The 27,621-nt window shown below is 40.6% G+C and overlaps 5 protein-coding genes across 6 annotated transcripts; 2 read left to right on the forward strand and 3 right to left on the reverse strand.

Annotated features, from left to right (window-relative positions):
- The first annotated feature begins 1,893 nt into the window (after positions 1-1,893).
- Positions 1,894-4,173, forward strand: LOC110856974 (putative E3 ubiquitin-protein ligase SINAT1). The gene is made up of 7 exons (XM_022105563.2): positions 1,894-2,101; positions 2,175-2,464; positions 2,845-3,039; positions 3,106-3,203; positions 3,270-3,412; positions 3,499-3,683; positions 3,751-4,173. The coding sequence occupies exons 1-7, from the start codon at positions 2,083-2,085 to the stop codon at positions 3,886-3,888; spliced, it is 1,068 nt and encodes a 355-aa protein (XP_021961255.1). The 5' UTR covers positions 1,894-2,082; the 3' UTR covers positions 3,889-4,173.
- Positions 4,034-5,428, reverse strand: LOC118437900 (zinc finger and BTB domain-containing protein 24-like). Its single transcript, XM_035857411.1, has 4 exons — positions 5,321-5,428; positions 5,195-5,236; positions 4,900-5,121; positions 4,034-4,794 (listed from the first exon to the last, which is right to left on the reverse strand). The coding sequence occupies exons 3-4, from the start codon at positions 5,037-5,039 to the stop codon at positions 4,347-4,349; spliced, it is 588 nt and encodes a 195-aa protein (XP_035713304.1). The 5' UTR covers positions 5,040-5,121; positions 5,195-5,236; positions 5,321-5,428; the 3' UTR covers positions 4,034-4,346.
- A 143-nt stretch (positions 5,429-5,571) lies between these two features.
- LOC110856928 (DNA-directed RNA polymerase II subunit RPB1-like) lies at positions 5,572-10,337 on the reverse strand. Of its 2 annotated transcripts, none has more exons than XM_035857410.1 (18): positions 10,170-10,337; positions 9,843-9,975; positions 9,648-9,772; positions 9,250-9,460; positions 8,814-9,117; positions 8,457-8,740; positions 8,136-8,395; positions 7,729-7,939; positions 7,465-7,555; positions 7,183-7,388; positions 6,951-7,094; positions 6,596-6,743; positions 6,506-6,526; positions 6,296-6,439; positions 6,089-6,211; positions 5,876-6,010; positions 5,769-5,810; positions 5,572-5,697 (listed from the first exon to the last, which is right to left on the reverse strand). In XM_035857410.1, exons 1-8 carry the CDS (start codon positions 10,175-10,177, stop codon positions 7,906-7,908), a joined length of 1,359 nt encoding a protein of 452 aa, XP_035713303.1. In that variant the 5' UTR covers positions 10,178-10,337; the 3' UTR covers positions 5,572-5,697; positions 5,769-5,810; positions 5,876-6,010; positions 6,089-6,211; positions 6,296-6,439; positions 6,506-6,526; positions 6,596-6,743; positions 6,951-7,094; positions 7,183-7,388; positions 7,465-7,555; positions 7,729-7,905. The 2 variants fall into 2 exon arrangements, with proteins under 2 accessions (XP_035713303.1, XP_035713302.1); XM_035857409.1 differs by having other exon boundaries at positions 7,697-7,939.
- Positions 10,338-10,350: 13 nt separating this feature from the next.
- LOC110856691 (DNA-directed RNA polymerase II subunit RPB1) lies at positions 10,351-19,612 on the reverse strand. The gene is made up of 23 exons (XM_035857408.1): positions 19,452-19,612; positions 19,218-19,319; positions 18,610-19,032; positions 17,994-18,323; positions 17,586-17,932; positions 17,258-17,390; positions 17,060-17,184; positions 16,663-16,873; positions 16,157-16,535; positions 15,789-16,087; positions 14,701-15,720; positions 14,297-14,588; positions 13,632-14,062; positions 13,284-13,563; positions 12,112-12,661; positions 11,980-12,030; positions 11,836-11,898; positions 11,702-11,764; positions 11,422-11,475; positions 11,237-11,362; positions 11,095-11,166; positions 10,961-11,011; positions 10,351-10,756 (listed from the first exon to the last, which is right to left on the reverse strand). Exons 2-23 carry the CDS (start codon positions 19,296-19,298, stop codon positions 10,648-10,650), a joined length of 5,490 nt encoding a protein of 1,829 aa, XP_035713301.1. The 5' UTR covers positions 19,299-19,319; positions 19,452-19,612; the 3' UTR covers positions 10,351-10,647.
- A 1,459-nt stretch (positions 19,613-21,071) lies between these two features.
- On the forward strand, positions 21,072-26,351 carry LOC110856929 (protein argonaute-4). Its single transcript, XM_035857465.1, has 16 exons — positions 21,072-21,102; positions 21,255-21,323; positions 21,441-21,563; positions 21,641-21,686; positions 21,749-22,589; positions 22,804-22,978; positions 23,048-23,170; positions 23,232-23,443; positions 23,526-23,645; positions 23,715-23,846; positions 23,924-24,087; positions 24,153-24,621; positions 24,911-25,174; positions 25,252-25,356; positions 25,683-25,814; positions 26,064-26,351. Exons 1-16 carry the CDS (start codon positions 21,072-21,074, stop codon positions 26,145-26,147), a joined length of 3,090 nt encoding a protein of 1,029 aa, XP_035713358.1. The 3' UTR covers positions 26,148-26,351.
- Positions 26,352-27,621: the final 1,270 nt, after the last annotated feature.

The raw sequence follows: 27,621 nt of genomic DNA on the forward strand, positions 1-27,621 counted from the left end.
GTCTGTCTGCCTGTCAGCAGGATAACGGGAGAACGGATAAAGATAATTGAAATCGGTTTTCGCCATCATACATAAGACCCCAGGGGGAGGATCCTATCAACTTTTGGGGCCAATCGGACCACACCCCCTGGGCGCCAGAGGGTGTGGTCGGGGCAAAATGAGATTTTTCGTGCAATGGAATCTATGGATGAAATAGAGTGAAATTATGTGTTCCCACGTTGTGCCACACCCCCTGGGCGCCAGGGGGTGTGCTTGGGGAAAAATGAGATTTTTCCAAAAAGTGAATATATAGTTGAAATGCAGTGAAATTAAGTTTTCCCGCACTGTCGTAGGAGTGGTTGGGATGAAGTGAGACTGAAGCTACTTCCGTATGCGCGTTTGCGACGCTTTATTAAGTAGCGTCAGCTACTTATTGTGATCGTGTTGTCCGTCCGTAAGCAGGATATCTTTAGAATGCCTCGAGATAATCAAAAGCGGTTTTCGCCATTGTGCTTCTAATTTTTAGTTCTCGGTCGAGTTCGAAAATGGGGTCAATCGGACCACACCCCACAGCGCCAGGGGGTGTGGTCCAAATTAAATTTAACTTTAATTTTCATATGGGGTGTCATTTTAAAGGAAATTTCACCACGAATTCAATGGTGTTAAAATTTTTGACCTTGTGACCTTAAGGACAAGGTCAAAGGTCAAAAAATACATAACTGTCATATGGGGTATCATTTTGAAGGAAATTTTACTGCGATTTCAAGAATGTTAATATTTTTGACCTTATGACCTAGAGGACGAGGTCAAAGGTCAAAAGATTCATAATTTGTCATATGGGGAATCATTTTAAAAGAAATTAGACTGCGATTTCAAGGACGTTAATATTTTTGACCTCATGATCGTTGGTACGAGGTCATATACGGAAACTTTTTGCAATTTTCAACCAATTGAAAAATTGGGGTCAGAAATCAAGGCAGCGGCCAAATTCTAGTCCAAAATAAATTTATGAATTTTTTCCAGTCATTTTCGACCCTATTTTGACGAGTTCGAGGCAAACCTCAAAATTAGCATAAAATTCGCACATATTGGCTCAGATCTCGAAAACTGCTGGAGGGCCACCCCAATTTTATTACGGATTTTTGATCTACTAAATATTACGCAAATTTTAAGCCATCAAACTCGAAAATCGTTGGAAGCCGAAAAAAACACTATTTCATTGTATATATCTATCTTAATAAGTAACTCGTGCTATATTTTTTTAATACTTTAGCAAATATTTAAGATATGTAGTATTAAAGTTCGTCAAAATTCAACACTAACGACAATTGTAAAATCTAAGAAATATTGGCACATCTATTGAAATCAGAAGAAATCCAAAGTTTATGAGAAATTTAAAAAATTCTATTAGTTTCATTCACATAGTAAAAAAGTAATAGAAATAGAAAGGACCAATAATATAGCGTTACCCTGTCTTGCTGCATGGTCCAGGGCAGTGTTTAAGACAGCAATTTGTCTCTGCATGATGGCCATGTTTGCACGAACTTGGTCCAGGTCACTGGTCGGATTTATGTTACCGATTCTTTCCTCCAGGTCAGCTATGTCCATTTCCAACTCGTCAATTTGTTTCTTCACGTCGTCACTTGCATCGGGCCGGTTAAAGCTAGACATTTACAAACATTTTTGCCCGTGTAAAAAATTTGTAGTCATTTTGTCGAGAAAATATTTTTTGCAGAAAATTACATACATTAATTTGTGTAATCTAATTGTGGAAATTTTCATGGCTCCGAGTCCTTCGGAAATTCTGGCCACGGCACGATTCATTCTTGCATCAAAATCGTCACAAAAGGTGGACTTGTTCAATTATACTATTTTGTCTCATTTTACCTCCACAAAGATTTTGTCGTCCGGCAGGCTCGAATTCGAATACAACGACGCGAATATTTGGTTGCTGTCTTGAATCACGTGACAGCTCTACTTTTCTACGTTTTTCTTCCAACTAGACCAGAACTTTAACTATTTTGTGTTCTGAATTGTTAATTTAATTGTATGATTACCCAATCCACAAATAATTAGTGAATTACCAGCTCATCTCCATTGAACATGACGGGACGACGTGCCAGTAATTTTTTAACTACTAATACATACATCGCACTTTTTTTTAAATACGTTTTTAATTAATTAATTTTTTTCAGAATCTTCCACCAACGGAGGTGCTGATACAAGTCGTCGTACCGACAAACGTACCGCTGCCACGCCCTCAAGCAAGAAGAGGGTAAAATATTTCGACCCCTTCTTGGGTGAATCCTCCTCCGACGAGGAAGTTGAAGTACGGGGCGCTAGGCCGAAAAATACGAGCACAGCAGAGACAAAAAAATCTAAAATTAGTGACGACCGGGAGGAGAGCGACGAGAAGAATGAGCCCCCCAAGGAAAAAACGGCCCGATCTGGAACATCGGCTTCTGACAAGCAGAAAGATGACGAGGTATCTAGTTCATTTGTTCAACATTTTTGGTAGGACGGTAGATTTGCAGACCAATTTCGTTGACCAATATATTAAATCGATTTACTTTTTTTTATATTTGGTTTTCCAATCTGAATTGAACTTTTTTGTGTCGACGATGTCGTTGGTTTGGTTTATACAAAGTCCCGTTTAAAATTTCAGTTTGGCCAATCTATGTACATATATGTCAAGTTATGTTCATGCACACATAATTTTTGCCCTTATTTCGATCTTTTTTGCCATTTTGTTTTTACCAATCCTTGTTAGGAGAATTATAGTGTAATTTATGTGCAGCTGATTTGTTAGATATACGATTTAACTGACTTATGAAATGAGCCTTTAAAAAGTGTCTGTTATTTTAGGGGGTGCCACCTGTCCGCCCAGAGTTTGGTGACCATCTCGACTGCACCATCTGTCTGGATCTGCCGGCCTCGCCAATCCACAGTTGCGCCAATGGCCACCTCATTTGCGGGATCTGTGCCGATAAGGTGCAGAAGTGTGGCATGTGTCAGACGGCGTTGCACGTGTCAGCCTTTGCGGAACGGCTTTCTCGACAGGTTTGTTGTCAATTTTTGCTAGTTTAAGTAGAAAATATAATAATGCACGATTAAACGATTGTCCAGCTCGATTTGAAATTGTCGTGTCTAAACCAAAATTCTGGCTGTACTGAAGTAATTTCTGCTACAGAAATGAAAAAGCATCTTCTAAATTGTTCCTATCGGTAGGTATTTTATTTATTATTTGTGACGTTTCGCAACTCAAATTAAATCACTACTTCTCTTATCAGTGACATAATTTGCATCGAAGGATCTAGTAGACCGACAAAAGTGGCCATGCACGAGTACGTGAAACATTTAAAGGAACACCACCAGTGTCGTGAGCGATCATCTCGACGTTACTCGTTGACATTGAAGGATAACAAAATATCGCGTAAGAGTCTCATACAACTAACGAATCCGCTCAAATTAATCTGTCACCATGAGGGATTAATTTTTGTTTCCGCCCATTGATTTCAGTCGACGTGTCGGGTCACAAATGGCCAATTGAGATATTGGAAAAGGACGGAAATACTTTCCTCCTACATTCTCGCATTGGTGCGGATACGGCCAGCTTCTGGATGACAGTGCTTGGTGGCAAGGAAACCGCAGAAAAGTACATGTTTGAATTTAAATTGCTCAAAGATATTGCAGGAGGGAAACAGGTAAAATGTCACGAAAATGATGAGTAGGAGTAGGAGTAACTAATCAAAGTTTTATAATATGTCGTAGGTCGAGGCTTCATGGAAAATGCCGGTCTTTGCGTTTCACGAGCGACCGATTTATGTGAAATGTTTACCTTACTATGTTGTCATGCCCGGCGAGAATGTTGGGAGTTTGCACCAAACCCAAACCTCCGGGCATGTTTGAGTTGCACTTTGACGCGTCATACCAAATTATTTAGAAAATTTGTATTGACTCAATATGAACTATGTATTTTTGGGCAATTACATTATTGGTTGACGTTGTGTGCAATATGCATAATATTTATTTACAAAGAAAGCGTGTATTAATGGAAATTGATTCCGAATATGTATTTGACCACTTATTTACTTTACATCAACATGATAAATATATAAATTACAACATTGCAAATTTAGCAAAAATTTATAAGTCTTGTATAAAATACATTATTGTCAGTTTTCTTAATACAAATTCTGCCGTAGAATCCAATAATCTCATCTCTGTAGTATGTATGTAAATACATAATTTTCATAAATAGAATACCACTCAGATAAGGATTTGACTGTCCAATCATTCTCACATGCTAATTAGAAATTATATAAAAATTTACAATCTAAAAAAAGTTCGTCAGACATTTTTTGCATTCATAAATCGTCAACACTATTATGATCTTCATCGGGGTCAAGAATGTCGAAAATCCCGTTATTCTTAACACCATTCTCATAAAACTCTTCCATTTCATCGCCTTCCAGTTTCACGCCACCCACCATGTCAGCACCTTCCGCGTCTAGTTCCGATAACAACGAGCTTTCATAATCATCCACGTCCAGCTCTTCTTTAATAATCATTTCTTCATCTTTTACTAAGACAACGCTGTTCTCTTCCTCAACGTCATCCTGGGATGCATGTTTTAGCGCCAAGTGGGCGTAAAGTTTGTTGCCGAGGTCGAAACTCTCCCCGCAAATGGCGCACTGACTCCCACCTTCGTCCCCGACCTTCTGGTCATGAACAAGCCTAATGTGAACTTGCAAGGAGGGAGGACTGAGGAACGATTTGCGACATGTGAAAACGGGACAAGTACGACGTTCACAACTGGAAATAAATAAAAATCTAAATAAAAATTACAAATACAAACCGTAGGAGGAAAGAATGTCCATAAATAATGCTCCAATATTAAGTAATTAAATAATTACTTACGTTTTATTTTGTAAGTGTCGTCGCAATGATCTAGTGTAAAGAAATGTGACGTTACACTTGTCACACTTTACTACTCTTCTTGCCTTCCTAGAATTACGACTCCCTTTGGGGGCAGGGGACAAGTGAAAGTGACTTTTCATGTGTTGCTCGTAGTGACGCTCAGAGTACGTTTGGGTTTTGGGTTTAATTGGTCCGGTACGCTTAAAGCGGGGGTGCTTTTGACTGACGAAAGTGAAAATAATGTTATGCATTAGATAAAATATCCTGATTTTATGGCCATCTTTATGTAACATACCGTATTCTTATTAAACGAGCTAATTGGGTTCGGTTGGAACAACTAAAAAATACGAAATACAATACAAATTAATGTATCTAATGTTTAAGTGATAACTTTAATGACTCGATTTAATTCAAAACTCACTCTTTAACGTAGTTCTGGTGTCGTCTGAGTGAATAATTCGAAGCAAAAGTGAGTCCACACTTGTCACAACTTATTCTCCCCACTTTTTTCCCTTAATGGAACACAACTGTAAGAAAAAATCCAAATTATTTCCTAAAAATATAATAAAATTAACTAGCCAATTAAATGTTATATTCATTAAATGTCGTTCCAATGAGCTAGCTTAAAGAAATATGACGTCGCACTTATCACACTTTATTACTTGCCTAATAGCATTAGTTTCGGCAGGGGACGAGTTCAAGTTAGTTTTCAGTTTCACGTGTTGCTCGTAGTGAGTTTGAGATCCATCGATTGCGACAGTTTTGGGTCTAACTGGTCTGGTAAAACCTACCCGCTGCCTAGGGATTAACGAACGTGAAAATAAGAAGCGTTAAAAATGTTAATGTCATTTTCATTTAACTTAACGTACCGTTTTCTGATTAGCTGAGCGAGTATGATTTTGTTGGAACAGCTAAAAAATACGGAATTCAAATTAGTGTTAGTAATTTTAATGACTCAATTTAATTAAAAACTCACTCTTTAACGTTAGTCTGATGTCGTTCGAGTGAATAATTTGAGGCAAAAGTGAGTCCACATTTGCCACAAATTATTCTCCCCAATGGCAGTGCACTTTTTCTCCTTAATGGAACAGGTGTTTTGACGTTGAAACAACTGTAAGAAACATAAAAAAACTAAAATTCTGTCCAAACATCAAAGACAATTTAGTGGACTTGATAATAAAGTAATTACCTTTTATTTTTTAAATGTCGCTCTAATGAACTAGCGTGAATAAATGTCGCGTCGCATTTGTTACACTTTATTCTCCCTGTCTTCTTGATATTGCTACTCGATGGAGTCTTGACGTTCGAGCAACTTTAAGAAGCAAAAGTGTATCATAAAAGTTTGCATTTAGAAAATCCAATAAAATTAACTAATCTGTAAAGTAAAAGTAATTACCTTTTGTTGCTTAAATGTCGTTTCAATGAAGTAGCGTGAACAAATATGACGTCGCACTTGTCACAAGATAGATCGATCGCGACACGCTGACACCGTCGGACCCTGTTTTTGCGTTTATCTGGTCCAGTAAAATCAACTCGCTCACTGAAGATTAATAAACGTTATCAAGTAACACGTATAAAAAATTAGTATAATTTTAATTTAACGTACCGTGTGGTTAGGTTGGAGCAACTATAAAATACAGGATGCAAATTAATCCTTCAATTTATTGAGTCGACAATTTGGTGTCAAAATACTCACTTTTTAACGATTTCCTGGTGTCGTCGGAGTGTAAAATTTGTGGAAAAAGTTTTCCCACATTTGTCACAAGTCAATTTAGTTTTTACTCCTGTGTCGGATTGTATTTATACCGGAGGGAGAGATTTGGTGTCGGCCAGGGTTGCATTTCCTGCGAAAATGGGAGCAGTTAAGGTTAAAAGTTCGTAAAATCATTTTGCATAATTTGCAGAGTTGTGTATAAAGCTCAAGTATTTGTAATATTAGATTAATTTTGTAAATTGAGTTGAGGAAAATAAAAACGAGGAGGTGAATAAATACACAATTTCATCATAAATTATATACAAATTTACGAACTACTAACTACCCCACAATTTACCTGCATTTTTGAGTGTCATTAGTCCTTGCACCACAGCTTGAAAACCTTCATGAACGGTTTCTTCTTTAATCTCATCATAAGAGCGATATTTTGCGATGAACTGTTTTCTCTTTCTGACAGGATTTTCGGAACTTGGAGGAATACCTATTAGGTAATATTCTAGTATGTATAACTAGAAACCTTCAAAATTTTCAGTTCCACAGTAAATTTATTTATGTGCATGAATAATTACCAGATTCCTCCAAAGGTTCGCATAGTTCGACGACGTTTTCAAACTCAAACTCCGTCTCCATCTCGACTGGGACGAATAGCGGGCTGGCTGCCAATTTTTCATCAAAATCAGTTTCTATTTCTGGTGCTACGACAACTTCGAGTAATTTGTCCAATTTCAATATTGGCGTGGGAAAGGGGACCGTGCTCCATCCGGCAGAACTAGGTCTGTATTATAAGGTCAAGGTTATGGATGAGTACAGTAATTAATTAACTAATTAATTATTTTGAAATTAATCCTCACTTTCCATGCCCTGCAGTCCAAAGATGAATTGCGGCCAGGGGTTTGGAACGGAAAAAGGTGCCACACTTGTCACACTGGTAAAACACAGGGCCTACAACATATGACATTATTAATTATGACATTATTATTATTGAGTCTAAAATTAACGATTTAATTAAACATTATATTTACTGCCAAGTGCCAACCATAAAATAAAATATTTACGAGTAAAATTTGAATATGATGTTCATACCTGATTCTTGTTTTAAAAAACTATCACATCACCTTGGTCAGAAAGACGTCCCTTTTGGTCGTCTTCTTCACACCAATCAACGTGTCCTGGACGATCCCCATGACGGGCTTGTTCGCTTGTGGGGTGATAATTTGACGGGTCGTGATGTGTAGATCTTCAACTTCGGAGCGTGTCTCCATCGACTGTGGGACGTGTAGATTCATCTCGTCCTAGCCAAAATCAGCGTTGTAAGGCGATGTGCAACTGAAATGTGGAAATTAACCGGAAGAGAACTAATTATAAATCTTGATAGCGTGTTAGAGATAACTTTGGCATGTTTTTGACAAGTAATCAGAAAAAAGTTAGTTCATGGACCCACTTTGCCTCAGAAAAAGATTGTATTAACGCATCATTTACAATGATTTGGTACTATCAATTTTTTAAATTAACGACGACTCACCTCAAATTCATTCGGAAAGTCGACCAGGGCAGCACTTCGACCCGTTTACACATCAAGTTGCCCCGAATTCTGCTATCTTTTCCCTTCAGCCGCGCTTTGTTCGCTTTTAGGGGACGGCCAGAAGTTTGCATGGGGCGCGGCAGACCGGGTATTTCGTTATCGGTGAGGGTTGCCACGTGAAATTGGAGCATTTTAACATTTTCTGCAATAATGTGAGCTGCAGCGCCGGACTGGTCGTAGCGCAAAAGTTCATTGTTGGCCTGGTGGAAAGGAAAACAAAGTAAACAGATGCTGTTGAAGTTTTAATTAATTTAACTTGACCTTAATAATGTCGGAAAGTTTGTGCTTGAGATCATCCTGGTGGTTGTACTCTGTGAGAGACTTCTTCACGGAGCCGCCAGTCTTGTCACGAGCATCGTTAAGAATCCAGTTAACCTGATTTTCGAACGTTTGTCGAAGCGTGTTTCCCGGAGTGGGCTCGAGCTCCATGTTGTGTGCTTTTTGAATCACCTCGATCACGTCCTCCTTCGCCTTCTTGATTGTTCTTTGGATCTCGAGATATGTTTGAGGATCTGCAATCGTGTCCCCAATTCCGATTGAGTTTCCTAAATAATCGTATAATTTCTTAATAAATTATCCGCATCCAGTCAATTTGCATAATAACTAATCACTACTCACCTTCATACATCAACCAATTATTTACGATGGTTGACCTAATTCGGTAAAGCAGATGTGAAGAAGTGCCCTCATTCGTTCCGGGCTTCTTTTTGCATAGAATTCCCATGATGAGTTCTCCATGCTCCACCATGACTTTCGTGTCTCCCGGGGAAATCCACTTGTACGGACCGTCGTCCTCGTCGTCCGGATGTGTGGCGTGGGTTTTGACGAGGTTCAGGTTTCCGGGAATGATAAGCGTGAAGAGTTGCTTCCCCGTCCAGAGAGGAATCGGCTTTACGATGGCGGGCATCGGCATCCTCCCGTCCTAAATAGGCAAGAACATTAGCAGATTCATCATTTGTTCTTGGAAAAGAGAGCACAAAATTTTAAAATTTCTAAAACTCAGCATAATTTGCATTTTATTTTTACAAGTATGGTATCAGTGATACCGTATCACCTTGGTCAGGAAGACGTCTCTCTTGGTCATCTTCTTCGCACCAGTCAACGTGTCCTGGACGATCCCCATGACGGGCTTGTTCGCTTGTGGGGTGATAATTTGACGCGTGGTAATGTGCAGATTTTCAACCTCGGCGCGTGTTTCCATCGACTGTGGGACGTGTAGATTCATCTCGTCCCCGTCAAAATCAGCATTGTAAGGCGTTGTGCAGCTGAAATTAACCGGAACAACTAATTATAAATCTTGATAACGTGTTCAGACATAACTTTGGCAAGTTTTTGACAAGTAATCAGAAAAAAGTTAGTTCATGGACCCACTTTGCCTCAGAAAAAGATTGTATTAACGCATCATTTACAATGATTTGGTACTATAAATTTTTTAAATTAACGACTACGCACCTTAAATTAATTCTGAAAGTCGACCAGGGCAGCACTTTGGCCCTGTGACCCATCATGGACATTTTGTGAAGGGTGGGTTGTCGGTTGAAAATTACGAGATCACTATCTCGAATGTGACGTTCGACCTGACATGAGACAAACCCATAAATATTTGCATAGTCAATTAACATAATTATACATGCAGCTTTAAAATACCCGGTATCCTAATTGTAAATGGAGATCGGAAGATTTCGGATGAAATCGCAAATCAATTCTGTCCCCGTTCGAGCGTATGATGTACTTTGCTCCGGGATATTGGTTATTCCCTCGCGCCACGAGTTCCGTCATCCTGCAAGGTCAACAAAGGTGACAGGTCAGACAATTCGAGATCATATTGATAAATAGTAAAAGTTACGAGTAAAAAAATCAGATTCGGAATGAGTTAGTTTAGTTATACAATTCATGATACATTCATTTAATTAATTAATCATTTTGTAAATAATTTAAACATCGTTACATATGAAATTAGTTTTTACAACGTACTTATCCATATTAAACGAGGTCACGATCTCGGGAAAGGTCAAGTTCTGGATTTGGGTGGGGGTGGAATTATAAATGCCGAGTTTAGTCTACAAGGGACGTTCATAAACTTCATAACGCAAAATATTTTGATTTTTTGGACACCCACCCACCCCCTTTAACATGTGTCACATAGGCACGATAATCTAGATTAATAATATAAATTAAGAATAATTTTATTTTTTCGCCGTTTTTTTTAAAGTTTATATCGGTATTATATGATAAATTCTAAAATTTTAGGAAAGCACGAGGAAGTCGAGTAACAGATGGCGTGAAATCATAATATTAATCCTGATTAAAATTAAAGTCGAAGATTCAAAGATTAAAAATTAAAAATTAAATTTAATTTAATTTACGTGTGAGATTAAGATTAAAATTATTGATTAATACGATAAAATTTTTTCATTAAGATTAATTATTCTTAATCTTAAGCTTGACTATTTTAATCAATATTTTCCCAGCTCTGTCTGTAACTCGGACTGGTTGGTGAGTAAGACGAGACAGACGCCTGTGGGCTGTAGTTGGGACTGGATGGTGAGTACGAAGGTGAGCTGCGTAAGAACGGGGACAAGATTAGATTAAAAGTTCTGAAGAGAATTTAATTTTTGCGAGGGTATTCATTGCAAGTTGGCAAAAATCTTTAGCTTGAACATTCATTTGCGAACCTCCAAAGCTAATTGTTAGCTGGCTTTTTTTCAAAATTATGTAGCGATGCGAACTCGTATACAATGAATACCCTCGATGTTTCTACAAACCTTGGTGAGTACCGGGATGAATAACTTGGCGACGCTGGACTGTAGCTTAGGCTGCAAGAGATAACATATTTGAAATACTTGCAAAAAATTTGGTAATATTTTTTTAAAGGAGATGGTGACCACACGTTTATTACCTCGAAGGGCTGTAATTGGGCGATCCGGGCCGTCCGAGCGAGTTAGTCGGACTGTTTGGAGAGTACCTCGGGCTGCAAGAAATAAGCATTTGATAATTTTACTAGCTATGACAATCTACATTGCATGTTTTAGGTCACGAACCTCGAAGGACTGTAATTCGGAGATGAAGGAGAATAGGTTGGGCTCGATGGCGAGTAAGATGGACTCGTCGGAGAGTAGGATGGACTTGTCGGAGAGTACGATGGGCTGGTTGGCGAATAACTTGGACTGCAAGGAGATTAGTTAATTAAGAATTTCCTAATTAATTATTATAATTGAGTTCCTACCTCGTGGGAGAGTATGATGGCGAATAAGATGGACTCGTCGGCGAATAACTTGGGCTGAGAGAGAAAGAATTAATTAATTAATTAAATTATGAATTATCCTTAACGTAGGACTCGATGACTTTAGGGTATATTTTTTTAAATTGAGAACGACTTGCTCTAGAAATTTGTCATAAAGAATTTTTATAAAAATTTCCAGAGCCCAGGAATGATTCAAAATGTGCTGATTTTGACGATAAATCGAGTCCTACGTTAATCTTTAAACACACATTAAGATTAATACCTCGTCGGAGAATAGGACGGGCTTGTAGGCGAGTATGTTGGACTCGTCGGAGAATACGACGGACTGCAAAAAACGTCACAATTTCAGTTTCAATATAAAAAAAACACATTATAATTTAAGTCTAATTTTTTTACCTGGTCGGTGAATAGCTCGGACTGGGCGTTAAGTAAGATGAGCTCGTTGGCGAGTAAGATGGACTGCAAAAATTAAAAAAAAATTAATTAAATACATGACCAATTTAAGAAAATTTTATTTCATTTCCATAGTATTTCTCTTACCTCGTTGGCGAATAGCTTGGACTTGAGGGCAATGAGGGCCAGTAACTCGGACTAGAATAAAGATACGAAATAAATCAATTAGCATAAAAAGGTTGACAAATTTTCATCTCAAATTGAAGTTTTAGTGGTCACCTCGGCGGCGAGTAAATTGGGCTCGTCAGCGAGTAACCATTTAGACTCGTCGGCGAGTATGATGGACTCAGTTGTGGTGAAGCACTCGTTGGAGAATAAGTCGGACTCTGACCTCCACCCGGACTTGTGGGAGAGTAAGATCCAGGAGAATAGTTCGGCAACGAGGGACTCATCCCAGGCGAGGTGGGGGAATAATTCGGCGACACACCCCCAGCATTGTAGAATGGACTGCCTGGGCTTCCAGGTGAACTGAGCGGCGAACGACCTCCTCCAGGTGAAAAGCTCGATATGTCAGAAGCAGCGGATGGTGAGAATCCAGGTCCACCCGACATCATTCCTCCGCCGGGAGACCAAACGTTGTCGTACGCCGGAGTGGCGCCAGATATCCAGGGCGTGCCCATTGGTGATTTAGATCCAAGATTGAAAAATGCACTGCCCATCCCAAGGTCACCATTGGGTCCAGGACCAGTGGGGACCTCAATGCCGAACTTGCACTTTTCAGCGTCGAGAAGCAAGTCGAAGCAGCCAGTGCCCATGCGGGGAAGTTGTCCTGGGAAAAATTAATAATAAAAAACATCATGATTTCGTCAAAGTATGACTCGTCGCCAAAAATAGTCGAAATCAACACGTTTTTAATTATTTTTTTTTAAATTCTGGACTTAACGGTAGGAAAAACTATTATAAATCTTGATAACGTGTTAGAGATACTTTTGTCAAGTTCTTGACAAGTAATCAGGGAGTTGTGCAATTCATGGTGCCTCAGAACGGGAATACAATTCATCATTTTAAATGGTTTGCTGTTAATTTGTAAATTAACATAGGACTCGATGACTCATCGCCAAAATCAACGCATTTTTAATCATTTTTAATTACCTCTAAGTAAGTCGATAAATAGACGGACGGTGACTTTTTAAAATTAAGATACGCCAGTTTCGATGAGTTTCAATTTTTCTGAAGGCTTCTTAAACTTGAGATCTCATCGGTCAAAACCCGCCAAAATCTGGAGTGTATATTTTTAAAAAGTTGGCAACTCCTTGGTCTATAAATTTCTCGTCCAGAATTTTAAAACAAATTTCCAGAGGGGAGAAATGATTAAAAATGTTCTGATTTTGACGATAGGTCAGCGAGTCTACGTTAATTATTTGAACACTTAAATCTCTTCTTATCCTCACCCATCATAATGCTTTCCGAAACGCCTCGTATCGGATCAACTTCAGCATGAACGGCCGCGTCCATCAGGACATCAACAGTTTCCTCAAACGAGCACCTCATCAATGGTCCGGTATCTTGTCGATTGATTCCGTGACGTGTGATGGCCATCAAGTGACCCTTTGCAGTCATTACGTCGCAGAGGAGCGCCAAGTGACGGTAGTTGATATACAGCCCAGGTAACGAGAGCACGGTGTTAATCTCTTTCTCCACACATTTTCGAACTGCTTCAATACCCAGGACCTGAACAAAACGATACAAATTAGAATAAAAATGATAATGCTATGTCGCCAAAATTTTGCATGTATTACCATAAATATTTCGCAGATATCGTTCGAATACGTTCGCACGTGGTCGACATCCCTCTCGCTTAAGACTCGCATTAAGGACGTTCCATCCGTCTCGAGCAGCCACTCGGCGATCTGTTTGAATTCACCGGACTCTGTGATGATGGTCCGCTTCTTGGCGTCGGTTTGGGGCAAATGCATGTAAACTTTGGAAATTGTTTCGATCCCCTGCAGTGTCATTTCTGAGAGCATGCTGGCTTCGATGCAGCGAAGGAGCATGGCGTCGTCCATGTGATCTGGGTTATCTTCGTCATCATCTAATTTATCCTCCGGATGTGCGATTCGAATGCGCAGAATGAGCTTTTCAGCATTGTCGTCGTTAAAGATGCAGTTCAAGTCCTCACCAAAGGCGGAATTGATCTTCTCTGCGATATGTTCCATGGTGAGTTTCTTATCTGGAGGGGAAGAGACAGAAAATCAAATTATTACGAAACTTTGGGAAAATCTCGTCAAGTTTAAATTTCCGCCAAAATTTAGATTCATTTTAAATCAAAATCAATATATAATTTTACAATAAAGGTGCGAAATTTAACTAACTACGCTAAGAAATTATCAAATTACACTATTTTTTTTACAACTCTGACTTCGACTACTTCAATTGCCAACAAATTTTTGGATTGCGAATTTACCAGTCATTCGTTTCCGGTCGAGTTCAACGCGGAGAAGCCACGGTGAAATTCTTGCCGGGTTAAAGTCTGGCATTTCATAGTAGATACTAACAAAGTCTTGATCCTCTGCGATGATCGTGTTTTGCGGGTCAGGGTCGTAATGAATGGCCGTGTGCGCGGTCATCTTTCGCAGCGTGGTATGTTCCAAACGGCAGAGAACTTTCTTCGCCTTCTCGGCGTCACGAGCGGTGTCTCCAGTCAAGAAAACAGTGAGCGAGGGAGATTTCGGCTTCTTAGAGAGGTTGATGATTTCCTGGAAAGGTGAGAAAATTGAGGAATTTAAATAAAAAATTGGACAAAATATCATAAAATCAAATTTTTATCTATTAATTGCCAAATTATTGCAAATTTCCCCCCTCACTCACCTTCAACCTGGGCACTCCCAAAGTCACATTACTAACTCCCGCATAATGGAAGGTATTGAGCGTCATTTGAGTCACCGGCTCGCCCAAACTCTGCGCCGCCAGAGCGCCCACCATCTCCCCCGGAGACGCCATGGCTTGCTGAAACCTCATCTCAATCTCTCCGATCAACCATTCAAACGCCTCCGTCGACAAGTGGAATTCTTCCGCGACCTTCCTCGTGCACAGCATGGATCTCACCATACAGCCGAAGAGCAGGGTCGCATTACTGTTCGCCTGGACCGACAAGGCATCCTCCCCTTGCACGATGACACACTTTTTCAATAGGTTTTCCACCCCTGCAATCACTCTGATCGGGTTGAGATCGACCGGGAGTCGTTTGTCGATGTGGAAAATTTTTTGCACGTTCCAAATCATCCGTTTCAAATTGCATGGGAGGACGACATGCGATTCTCCAGAAGGGAAGATTTCCCGCATCGTGGCACGGTCAGCCTTCAAAGTTTTCCATTCCTTCTCCACGGCGGAGATGACTTCCGCCGACCTGACAATTTCCTGCATGACTTCCTCGTCAAAAACTTTCCGGAGGTAGCGCTCGTTCGTGGGGTCGAAGCGGAATCCAGCCTTAAACGCAGAGTTGGACAGTTTGAGGGTGGGAAGGGTTTGGTGTTCGACGTTCTCGGCGGCGAGGCCGTCTTCTCCGTAGCGGAGTTGGATCAGCTGTCCAGTAGAGTTTCGTACCGTGCCGTCGTAGTGAACCATCACGGACTCCATGGCTTTGATGAGGCGGCGTTGAATGTATCCAGTTTCCGCTGTTTTGATCGCAGTGTGGACCAAACCTTCACGACTCTCCATGGTGTGAAAGTAGAATTCCGAGGGAGTTAGTCCGGCGAGGTAGGAATTTTCAACGAAGCCACGGGACTCAGGACCGTAGTCGTCTTTCGTGAAGTGAGGAAGGGTGCGCTTACGGAAGCCGAAGGGAATTCGTTTTCCTTCAACGTTTTGTTGCCCGACGCAGGCGATGACCTTGAAGGAAAAGAAAGGTCATAGTTCAGATTCAATCCTTGGCACAGGGATTTATTATTTAAAAATACCTGAGAGATGTTGATGTTTGATCCTTTCGACCCTGCCACGACCATAGTTTTGAGGTTGTTGTACTCTGTGAGAGACTTCTTCGCGGAGTCGCCAGTCTTGTCGCGAGCATCGTTAAGGATTCGGTTGACCTGATTTTCGAACGTTTGCCGGAGCGTGTTTCCCGGAGTGGGTTCGAGCTCCATGTTATGTGCTTTTTGAATCACCTCGATCACGTCCTCTTTCGCCTTCTTGATCGTTCTTTGAATCTCAAGATATGTTTGAGGATCTGCAATCGTGTCCCCAATTCCGATTGAGTTTCCTAAATAATCGTATAATTTCTTAATAAATTATCCCCACCTATTCAATTTGCATAATAATTACTACTCACCTTCATACATCAACCAATTGTTTACAACGGTTTGAATATTGCCGTAAAATTGACCAGCAACCTCGTGACCTAATTCGGTAAAGCAGATGTGAAGAAGTGACCCCTCACTCGTTCCGAGCGTCTTTTTGCATAGAATTCCCATGATGAGTTCTCCATGCTCCACCATGACTTTCGTGTCTCCCGGGGAAATCCACTTGTACGGACCGTCGTCCTCGTCGTCCGGATGTGTGGCGTGGGTTTTGACGAGGTTCACGTATCCGGGAATGATAAGAGTGAAGAGTTGTTTCCCGGTCCAGAGAGGAATCGGCTTTACGATGGCGGGCATCGGCATCCTCCCGTCCCAAACGGGCAAAAACATAAGCAAATTCATCATTTGTTCCTGAGAGAAAAAGAGAGACCAAAATTCGTGTTAATTTTTTAAATTTTAAAAACTCGGCCCAATTTGCTTTTTTACTATTTCTATTCTCGGCTTAATTTGCATTTTGTTTTTAAAAGTGTGACATCACCTTGGTCAGGAAGACGTCCCTCTTGGTCATCTTCTTCGCGCCGGTCAACGTGTCCTGCACGATCCCCATGACGGGCTTGTTCGCTTGTGGGGTGATAATTTGGCGGGTCGTGATGTGCAGGTTTTCAACTTCCGCGCGTGTTTCCATAGACTGTGGGACGTGGAGATTCATCTCGTCCCCGTCAAAATCAGCATTGTAAGGCGCTGTGCAGCTGAAATGTGGAAATTAACCAGAAGAGAACTAATTATAAATCTTGATAGCGTGTTAGACATAACTTTAGCAATTTATTAATAAGTACTCAGAAAAAAATTTAGATCATGGACCTCAGCTGAAGAAAACAACGCATCATTCTCGATGATTTCGTACTATCAATTCTTTTAAATTAACGACTACTCACCTCAAATTGAGTCGGAAAGTCGACCAGGGCAGTACTTTGACCCTGTGACCCATCATGGACATTTTGTGAAGAGTGGGTTGTCGATTGAAAATTACGAGGTCGCCATCTCGAATGTGACGTTCGACCTAGAGGACGAAACAAACCCATAAATATTTGCATAATCAATTAACATAATTATTCAGGTAGTTTAAAAAATACCCGGTATCCTAATTGTAAATGGAGATCGGAAGATTTCGGATGAAATCGCAAATCAATTCTGTCCCCGTTCGAGCGTATGATGTACTTTGCTCCGGGATATTGGTTATTCCCTCGCGCCACGAGTTCCGTCATCCTGCAAGGTCAACAAAGGTGACAGGTCAGATAAGTCGAGAGTGTATAGATACATAGCAAAATTTACGAGTAAAAAAAATCAGATTCGGAATGAGTTAGTTTAGTTATACAATTCATGATACATTCATTAAATTAAATCATCACTTTATAAATAAGTTTAACATCGTTACACATGAAATTAGTTTTTACAACGTACTTATCCATGTTAAATGGGGTCACGATCTCGGGAAACGTCAAGTTCTGCGCGATACTGCGAGGCACGCCGACCTCATCAATCCGTAAGTTAGGATCTGGCGTTATAGCGCCTCTGGCAGAGAAATCGACCCGTTTTCCCATCAAGTTGCCCCGAATTCTGCCCTCCTTTCCCTTCAGCCGCGCATTGATCGCTTTCAGGGGACGGCCAGACGTTTGCATGGCGCGTGGCAGACTAGGAACTTCGTTATCGGTGAGAGTAGCGACATGAAATTGGAGCATTTTAACATTTTCTGCAATAATGTGAGCTGCAGCGCCGGACTGTTCGTAGCGCAAAAGTTCATTGTTGGCCTGGTGGAAAGGAAAACAAAGTAAACAAATGCTGTTAAAGTTTTAATTAAATTAAATTGACCTTGACAATGTCGGCGAGTTTGTGGGTGAGATCGTCCTGCTTGGGAGCGGAACCGAACGTGACCACCGCGGGACGAACACACAGTGGGGGTACGGGAAGGACAGAATAGATCATCCACTCGGGGCGGGACCACTTGGGATCCATCCCCATCACGAGGCACTCCTCGTCAGAAACGTGTTTGAAGATTTCGAGGACACGTTCCGCCGTGACGGCCATCTTCTTCTCCTCGTCCGCCTCATTCACGTTCTTCCACTCGGCAAACAGCTCGAGCCCGACTTTACGGATGTTCGGCTGAAAACGACCACACCCGCCGTGACCGCTCTTCTTTGACTGCATATTACATGAAAATAGTTTAATTAACATTTAGCTTTAGTATTAATTGTTGTGCCTTATATTATAGTTGGATATTGATTGAAAAATAATTAAACGGGATGGATTTTAACTCAAAATCACACCGCGTTGAGCCTAAAAAATGTACAATTTAAGATTTTACGACAAATGCTGTGCCGTATGTATATTGAGAATTTCGAGAATCACCATAATAAATAATAACATAATTATTTACAGTATTTGTCATCACACTTAATTATTTTCCAATTAATAATACCGGACTGACCGTAATATTGGGATCTTCTTCGCCCGGATTGCTATCCATTTCGTCACCTCCATCGCAGATGGACTTCTTCTTACAAAGCTCATACACAAAGTCGATGCGACGTCGAGGCTGTCCTTTGGTCTTGGCGACAACCTCCCTCATTTTCGGGTGAGTCGGCGAGACGAGCATCTTCGAACAATAGAAGCACACGCAGCGCAGGACTTTGACCGTTTTCCCGAGAAATCCTGGGTGGTAGACGGGTTTGGCGAGATCAATGTGACCAAAATGTCCGGGACACTCGGTCTGACTGCCGGTGCAAGTTAGGCAGCGTGAGTTTCGGTCGATGACGCCTTGACGAGGGTCCATCAATCCGCAAAGTTTGGGGCGACCATCTTCCGTAAGCTCGGGAAAGCGAACCCCACCCTCCGTCACGGACATGCGGCGCTGGAAATGATAGTTAAAAAGAACTTCTTTTAAAGAAGTGGGTTAGTTAATTATAATAGAAACTGGTAAATTAAATTAACTGTGTAAAAACAACTGCTCGAATCTTGTGTTATCATTTTATTTAAGACGGAATGAAATACGATTTTGGCTAAATCTTTGTAACCACCGAAAAATTAATAACTTACTATTTCATCCGGCGACAGGATGCCAAATTGGACCTTTTTCACGGTCCGGAGAGGGACTCGCAAGTCTGATACTTCCGACATGGTTTTCAATTAGTTGCAAAGCTAGAAAGGGAATGACCGTTAATTTAATTAGTTACAATTACACAATTATTCCTTCTACTTAGTATAGAAGACAAAAATCTTTCCCTGAACTTCGAAAATGCTGCAATTAACTTTAATTAAAGATAAATTTACCTGTTGGCTGTCCTACTTTCGAGGGAAAAACGACGACGATAAATTTCACAACGACCGGATTTCAAACGGGAAGCTGCTACTTTTATTGCAACCAGTCTACTCAACAATAAAATGAGTTTTGTTCTTTTTAATTGAAGTAAACTAAGTAGTTAATTAATTAATTGTCGGAGGCAAAATGGGCAGCGTGCATCACTCAACAAGCGTAGTTGCTGACTAAGGAAAATGGCGGTTGGCCAACGTGCTCTTTAGAAGGGTTGTTCACAAGAAATGCAACTTTTCTCAGACGTAATTTACTTTTACAATTTTTAAAACTTTAGAAATGTTGTAAAATGATAGAATGACGGTTACTTAATTAATTGAAATTATACAATTATTCCCTCTCCTCCATAGAGGAGAAACAAAAATCCATCCCCAAAATTGCTATTAACTTTAATTAAAGAAAAATTTACCTACTCCTCTAGTTCCGAGGCAAAAACGACGACGACAAATTTCATCCACCACCACGACCAGGTTTCCAACGGGGAGCGATTACTTTTATTATGACCTTTCTACTCAAGAATAAAATGAGTTGGATTCTTGTTAATTGAAGTTAACTAAGTAGTTATTTAATTAATTGTTGTAGGCAGACGGACAGCGTGCCCACTCAACAAAGCAAAGTACCGACTGAGTGAGGGAAGAAATGAGCGGTTGGCAAGCGGTTTTCTCTGTGAAAGGGTTGTCCACAAGTAACTTTTGTCAAACGTATTTACTTAAATTTTGAACATTTTGAAAACTTTGGAAATTTTATAAAATTACTTTACATATATTTACACAAATAAAATAGTTTGATATAGGTGGATTTGTAATAGATTTTCGTTCGTAATTTTACAAAATGTGTATTTTGCTATACTTTCCTTAACTCTCTTGTCCTGAGGCCTACGGTTTTTCACTATTAGGCTCCACCCGCACAGTACTTGAGTATAATATTTCAGTCGGGTATTGTCTTCACCGAAATAAATTACTACCTGTTGAATATTTATTTTAACGATGAGTACTAATCATTCACAGCCAGTGAGTTTGCTCAAAATATAGTCAGGCTGAAGCAGGAAAATGTTAATGAAAAATTTTAAGTATTTTATAAAATCACTTAGGGGGAGAGAAACAGTTGAAAAAAGTTTTAAAACATAACTTTTTTACGGATAAAATACAAAAAAAGTGTAAAAAATGTCCTTTTTAGGGGTTAAAAAATAATAATCTTAAAAAATAATAATCTTACGTGGTGAAACGTATTGGACTATATTCCCCTAATTATTTACATTTTTGATGCGAAAATCAAAATTTTGAACAAAACTGTGAAAATTAAGGGTTGACCCTCCCCATAAGTTGGATTGAGTAAATTATGTAGCGTGCGGATGAGTAAGAAACCCCAGGCCTCAAGAGAGTGAAGAAAGCCGATCTCGGCCTCATCCGCACATACTCTGTGTTTGGGCCTGAGAAGTGGAGCCGTCTACACTCCACGTGGAGCAATTCCACAACGGCCAACAAAATGTCACCACGAGCGCGTATAGAAGTGAATCTCCAAAACTGAACGCAGCATTTAGTTTAATTTGTTTTTAATTAGATTAAATTTTTAATAAAATTATGACTGGAAGAGGGAGAAGTGATGGTGGTGGTAAGTAAAATAAATTTTCAGTTTTCAAAATTATGGACAATTTTAGCAGTATTTTAAATTCTGTAGTTGTTTTTGTTAGACATTTTTGGTGGCAATGAATTAATTATTTACTTAATTGTAATGCAATTAATTACAATTGAGTTTATTTTAAGGTGGTGATCGCGGTGGTGGCGGCGGAGGAAGGGGGGCTGGTCGCGGTGCGCCGGGTGGTGGCGGCGGTGGTAAGTTTTCTGGCCAAATTAAGCACAAACTTGACAAATTATAGACTTTTGTATCGTATTTTTTATCAAAACTATTAATTATAGTCTTAATTATCTCTAATTTCGTTCTCTCCTCAGGTTTCACACCTCGCGAATTTCGCCCCGGCGACTGGAAATGTGGCGAGTGTGGAAAAGATGGAAATTTCGCCAACAATCCGAATTGTTATCGATGCCAGGCTCCCAAACCTGGTGGAGGCGGTGGTAAGTTTTCATTCATCATAATTAATTATTATTCGCAATTTATATACTATAATTAATAACATTTCCTCATTTCTTAGGCGGAGGAGGTAGCGCTCCGTCCAGTGGTGGTCGCGGTGGATATGTGTATGTTATCAAAATAATTATGTAGCTTATTTGTGCTTAATTTCCCCCTTTTAAAATCGCAGCGATCGCGGTGGTGGCCGTGGTGGAGGCGGAGATCGTGGCGGATTTCGCGGTGGTCGTGGTGGTGGCGGCCGTGTCACTCATGGGCCACCCACCTTTAGTAAATCTCCCCTCCCAACCTACACATTGAAAGACCTGCCACGTATAGACGCCACTTTCGGCGGCCCTGGTTGGGCGGACTACCCTTTCGCTAAAAAAGAGGACGTCCTCCTGCAAACCTACCGCGGTCCGGAGCCTTCCCTCGCGTCCGAAATTATCCCCGTCTCCGTAAACCACTTTCCCCTCAAGGGTTTCAAACTCCCCAAGAAAATTTACCACTACGAAGTCGCCATGGAACGTGTTCGACGTGAAGCGGGTGGAGGTGACGACAAAAAAGCTCCTCCAAAACAAGAAAAACCCCCCACTCGAGGTGCGGGTCGTGGCGGAAAACGTGGTGGCGGTGGACGAGGTGCTCCCCCACCTCCGAGGGACGACCCAGCTGCTCCCGGTGGCGCGGCTTTGCCTCCACGTCGCCTCCCCAAACCTATCCCCCAATTAATCCTCACCGTCCTGCTGGAACGCATCAGAGAAGAGACGCATCACTACGGGATCGTCTCCGACCTCTCGAACAATATCTATTCGACCGAACCCCTGGAAAACTTAGGCGTTCCGTGGGTGCACCCTATCTCGATGAAGGATGTGGATCAAACCATCCTGCAAGAAGAGGACGATGGCGAAGTCACCGTTACGATTAGCCCGACCGGGCAGCAGATTGATACTTATGCGATGCAAGCGCAGTATAATCAGATCGGGACATGGAAGGGATTTGAGATGGATCCTTCAGTAAAATCGACCCTGGAACAGGTTAGTGGCGCAAGCATATTTTGTAGCAAATGACAAAAAAAGTAGTTTAAAAATTATTCCACGCTTTGGTTGGATTTTAGTAAATCATTTTAAACTAATTTAAAAGCATGATAACCTTGACAAAAATACAGGGCGAAACTTTTTAGAAAAATTACAAGGATTCTACGCTGTTAAATTACCAGAATTTGTTTAACTGATATGCTATTTGAAACAGGTTTACAACGCCATCGTGAAGAGTCTCCCGACCTACAGGTTCCTTCCCTTGGGGCGATCGAATTTGGCCCGCTGGCCGGACGGACCTCAAGGCACGAGCGAGCTGGGTGGTGGGGTCGTTTGCTGGAGGGGGATTAGTGCCAATATTGGGATGGGGTGGCACCCGTATCTTTGTGGTGGGTGGACATATATTTTGCATATTTACTTTGGCAGAAATTATACTAATTAGTTTGTTTAAATTACAGCCGATCTCGCTCACTGCGCTTTTCTGACTGATACACGCGTCATGGATGCGCTAAATGAGAAGTTTGGAGATCCAAATCGTTGGCAAGGGTGGCAATTCCAGGAGGCGAAATCATTTTTGAGAAGTAAGTTACATAAGTCTCTGAAATCTGTCTCTGTCTAAATGTGAACTTTGACCTTGTGTAGATGTCAAGGTGAAGTACACCGTGAAAGGGAGGACGCTTGCCGGTAAGGTGACTGACCTCCTGCCAAAGTCTGTGTCGCAAGAGACCTTCCGCTGGGAGGAGAGAAATCGTGACATCACGGTTTATGACTACTTTACCTCACACCATGGCATTCGACTCGACAAACATGGGCTTTGTTTAGAGTTGCGGAACCGATGCAAAGTTCCTGCAGAGGTGAATTGATTAACTCATTTGCATATGTACATAGTTAACTAAACTAATTACTTTACTCTGCTAATTATTCATTCTTCTGTAGTTATGCGTCATCAAAAAGGGGCAGTCTTTCAGCCGCAAGTTGGAAGACTTACAGACGAGGAACATGCTCACCGTGGCGAAAAAAGATCCTGCCGTGTTAAAGGCTGAAATTGAGCGAGAGGTGGGTACATAAATATGCAAATAAATTAATATGCAAATTTTAATTGTGCAAATTATTTATCTACCACAGATGAGAGACATGCCGTCCCAAAATAACAATGTCATGCAAGCCTGGGGCGTCAATATTGGTACAGAGATGCTCCGCCTGGATAAAACCAGAGTCCTGGGGGCGCCACAGTTACGATACGGGGCAGGAACTGGGGTACTTTGCAAATTTTATTTTTGCGAAGTTTATGAAATTATTTTTGCACAGTTTACCTTAATTTTACCCATTTTTAGCCCAATTCCGGCAAGGGGGATGCCATCGTTACACCCCAAAAAGGACAGTGGGATCCTTGGAACGCGGATTTTGCATTCCTCGACCCTAAAAGTGTGAAAACCTGGGCTATCGTAAAAGTCGGCGGTGAAGGCGACAGATCCGCACCGGACGATCACGCAATCATGTAAATTTCACAAAAAATTGTACTAAAACAAATTGCAAACTTAAAATTGCTTACCTCCATTTCAGGGAATTTGCTAAAAAACTGCAAAATCACGGTGTCCGTAAACGCCTCTCGTTCCAAACTAGACCGATCCGGGAAGACGTAGACATGGCGCATCTGCGCCCGAATGGGAACAACAATGTCCACGAGCTCATCGGCCTGTTTGACTTCTTGGCCAAGAAAAATTGCGACCTCGTCGTCTGCATCATTCCAAAGAAGAATTCGCCCCTGTACTCGCACATCAAGCAGGCGGCCGAGCTGCAGGCGGGGGTGGGGCTCTTGACGCAGTGTGTCGTGGCTCAAAATGTGACGAAATGTCAGGACGCGACCGTGCAGAATATCCTGCTCAAGATCAACAGTAAACTAGGTGGGACAAATTATGCCATGTTGACCCCACCGGATTCCAAAGTTTTGAGTCAGATTGACATCATGCGGTGTCCCATGTTGACCATTGGGGCGGATGTGACCCATCCACCGCCAGGGTCGATGAAAAAGGTGAATGTTTATGTGGGGTTTTGTACATGTTTTAATGAAATTTTGAGTTTTTTTGGTAAATGGTTTTTGGAAATTTAAATCTCGTTTTGAATTGTTGCGATGTTTTTTTTAATTTTCATTTCATTTAACACAGATTTTAACTGTTGTACACAAATTGAGACATTTTTGTAGAAATTTAAAGTCTATATTTTTAAATAGTTTCAAAAAATTTCGTTAATCATCCAAATTTGAGTATCTTTTTAGTCCATGATTTTAAGTTTTTTTCATAATTTTATTCTTGCTTTCTTAGATTCAAGTCGGCAAAGGGAAAACGGAAGACGTCGCCATTCCCAGCTTCGCCGCGGTCACGGGATCAATTGATATGACAGGCATGCCATTTATGATGGATATCCGCGCTCAGCGCAAAGCTGACCGCGGCGCGGCGGAAGTTGTCCAAGACTTGGACACCATCATGTTGAGCATGCTAAAAATGTTTGAAAACAAGACGAGAGGAATTCGCCCTAGGAAAATTATCTACTTCCGGGATGGCGTTGGAGAAGGACAGTTTCCAGAAGTAGTTAATTAAATCATTAATTTACCCATTTAATTAATCAACATAATTAATTTTAATTCTTAATTAATTACGTCCAGGTTTTACATACCGAAATGCTGGCCATGAGGAAGGCATGTAACCAACTGAGAGATTACGATGAGGGTCCCTACCAGCCAAAAATCACTTTCGTCACGGTCCAAAAGGTGACAAAATTGGCATAATTTCATGGAAAGGAACTTTTAATGTTCAATTTTTAATGAGGCAATTCACGCAGGCTTTGGTCGTATTAAATTCCGTAAAATTTTATAAATATTTCTAAGGAAAATTAACTTACTAATTTTTGTAAACTTGCTCAGATCTTTATTTTGTAAAAGTTTGCTAAATTATCTTACAAAACTCTTACACGGATCTTACAAGTTACCAATTACTGCGTTAAATACCTCAATATCTTTCAATACAAAGTTTACACAGTTTGCGAAATGATGCAAATTTAATAATAATCCGATAACACCATGTCATGTTTTTACAGCGACACAAGACCCGCTTCTTCTACCATTCGCCGCAAGGTGTGTCTAATCCACCCCCTGGAACTGTAGTCGACAAAGAAATCGTCCACCATACGGAGACGGACTTTTACCTCTGTTCTCACGCTGGGATGATGGTGAGTTGGATTTCGCGATACTCATTTTTGCAAATTATTCATTTGTACTGTGCGAATTATAACATTACTTCGAATTTTGACGGATTTAACAATTTTAGTAATTTGGTTCGTCGGACGATTTTCTTTTGTCTTATTTTTTGCACACGTTTAGCCAATTGTTTGTAATTTTTTAACGTTAATCAGTATTTCCATGTTACGTATTACATATTTTCGCATTATTCCTACAAGTTTTTGGCATTGTTTTTGCAGGGTACCAGCCGACCCACGCGGTACCACGTGCTGTGGGACGACTCAAACTTCACTGCAGACCAGATCCAAACCCTCACTTATTAAAAAAAAGGTCGTCTTTATTGATTCCCAATTTTAGCCATTACATTTGAATTACAAGTGAACCAAACCTCACATAAGTGAGAAATAGATGGTCACAGGTTCCTAACTATGGTGCCCGTAGTGCAATGGACACCGCACAGACCTGTGCAACAAGTCAGAGAGGAAAACCACAAGGGAAAAAACTCTCTGCCAGTACTGGGAATTGAACCCAGAACCTCCATTCGGCTTGAAGCACAGTGTGATGACCACTCGGCCACCACTGCCTGCCTTATTACCTTTGCTACATGTATGTCCGGTGCAATAAGAGCGTCCGTATTCCTGCCCCGACTTATTATGGTGAGCGTAAAAATATAAATTAGCATATTAACAATTATGCAATCTTAATTATCTTATTAATTTCCATCCTTATTTGTTTAGCTCATTGGGCCGCTGCTCGTGCCAAAGCTCTCACCGACGGGATGGAGCAATACTTTGGAAATTTGCACGAGCTGAATGAACGTATGCGTCGTCATGAAACCCTTCTGCAAAATAATCCCATGCACTTCGTCTAGCCCGAGGACGGACCTCTATGTCAACTCGTTATAATAAGAAACACCTCGTCTCTTATTCCTATTCCTCTCTCTAAATTTATACAAGTATTACTTAACTATAACCAAATTTCTGTGCGGGTAATTTAATTGACATAAATAAATTGTATATGTAATCACTAATCTTAAATTGAAACTGTTCTACTCTAAAATATAAATATATAATTACTCCATTACAACAGTAATATTAGAAAGAATATATTTAATACAAAATTATCTGTAGATATTATATTATTACCACAAAAATTGAGTGAATTGTTTTATGAGATTATGTATTTATTTTTAGGCATATAAAGATTTACAAATTGATGTAGTAAATACATTTATGTAAATGTGCCGTATTTAAGAGGAAAGAAGCCTATTTTTTAAAGTTTTCTTCCACAGCGGCCGGTTCGGATAACTTGATCCCTTCGTAGCGGAAGAGGTTTTTGGCCTTCCGATGTTCTAACTCGGTCGCGCCCACGTCGTCCCATTCGCGGCAGACGGATCGCACCTTCTTCAACTCGGGGGTGGGAAGTTTGGCGAAGACGAGGTCGAGGACCTGAGGGAAGATTGGATTTTAATGCAAAAACATTGATTAAAATGGGTTATAAAGTTAATTAAAAGGTGGAGATCAACTTCTTCTTACCACAGGATTGAGCAGAGGGTTGACAGACATGCCGAAGTTTTTATTCGCCTTTTCGTAGTCACAGGGTTTAATCTTTAATCGCTAGAATAAGAATACAAATACCTTTAGATTCTTAAGTTACGTTTAAAAGTAAGCCAAGCAGGTATAATTGAGATGATGTTTAAATATTGCCGAATGTTGGACTCCATGATGTTTTAACTTACCTTATCTAAGATAAGAACCTGATAAAACGGCAGAGGAGAAGAGAGAAACTAGAAGCAGA

The sequence above is a fragment of the Folsomia candida genome, unplaced genomic scaffold (assembly GCF_002217175.1).
Source record: "Folsomia candida strain VU population unplaced genomic scaffold, ASM221717v1 Fcan01_Sc017, whole genome shotgun sequence".
Taxonomy (NCBI): domain Eukaryota; kingdom Metazoa; phylum Arthropoda; class Collembola; order Entomobryomorpha; family Isotomidae; genus Folsomia; species Folsomia candida.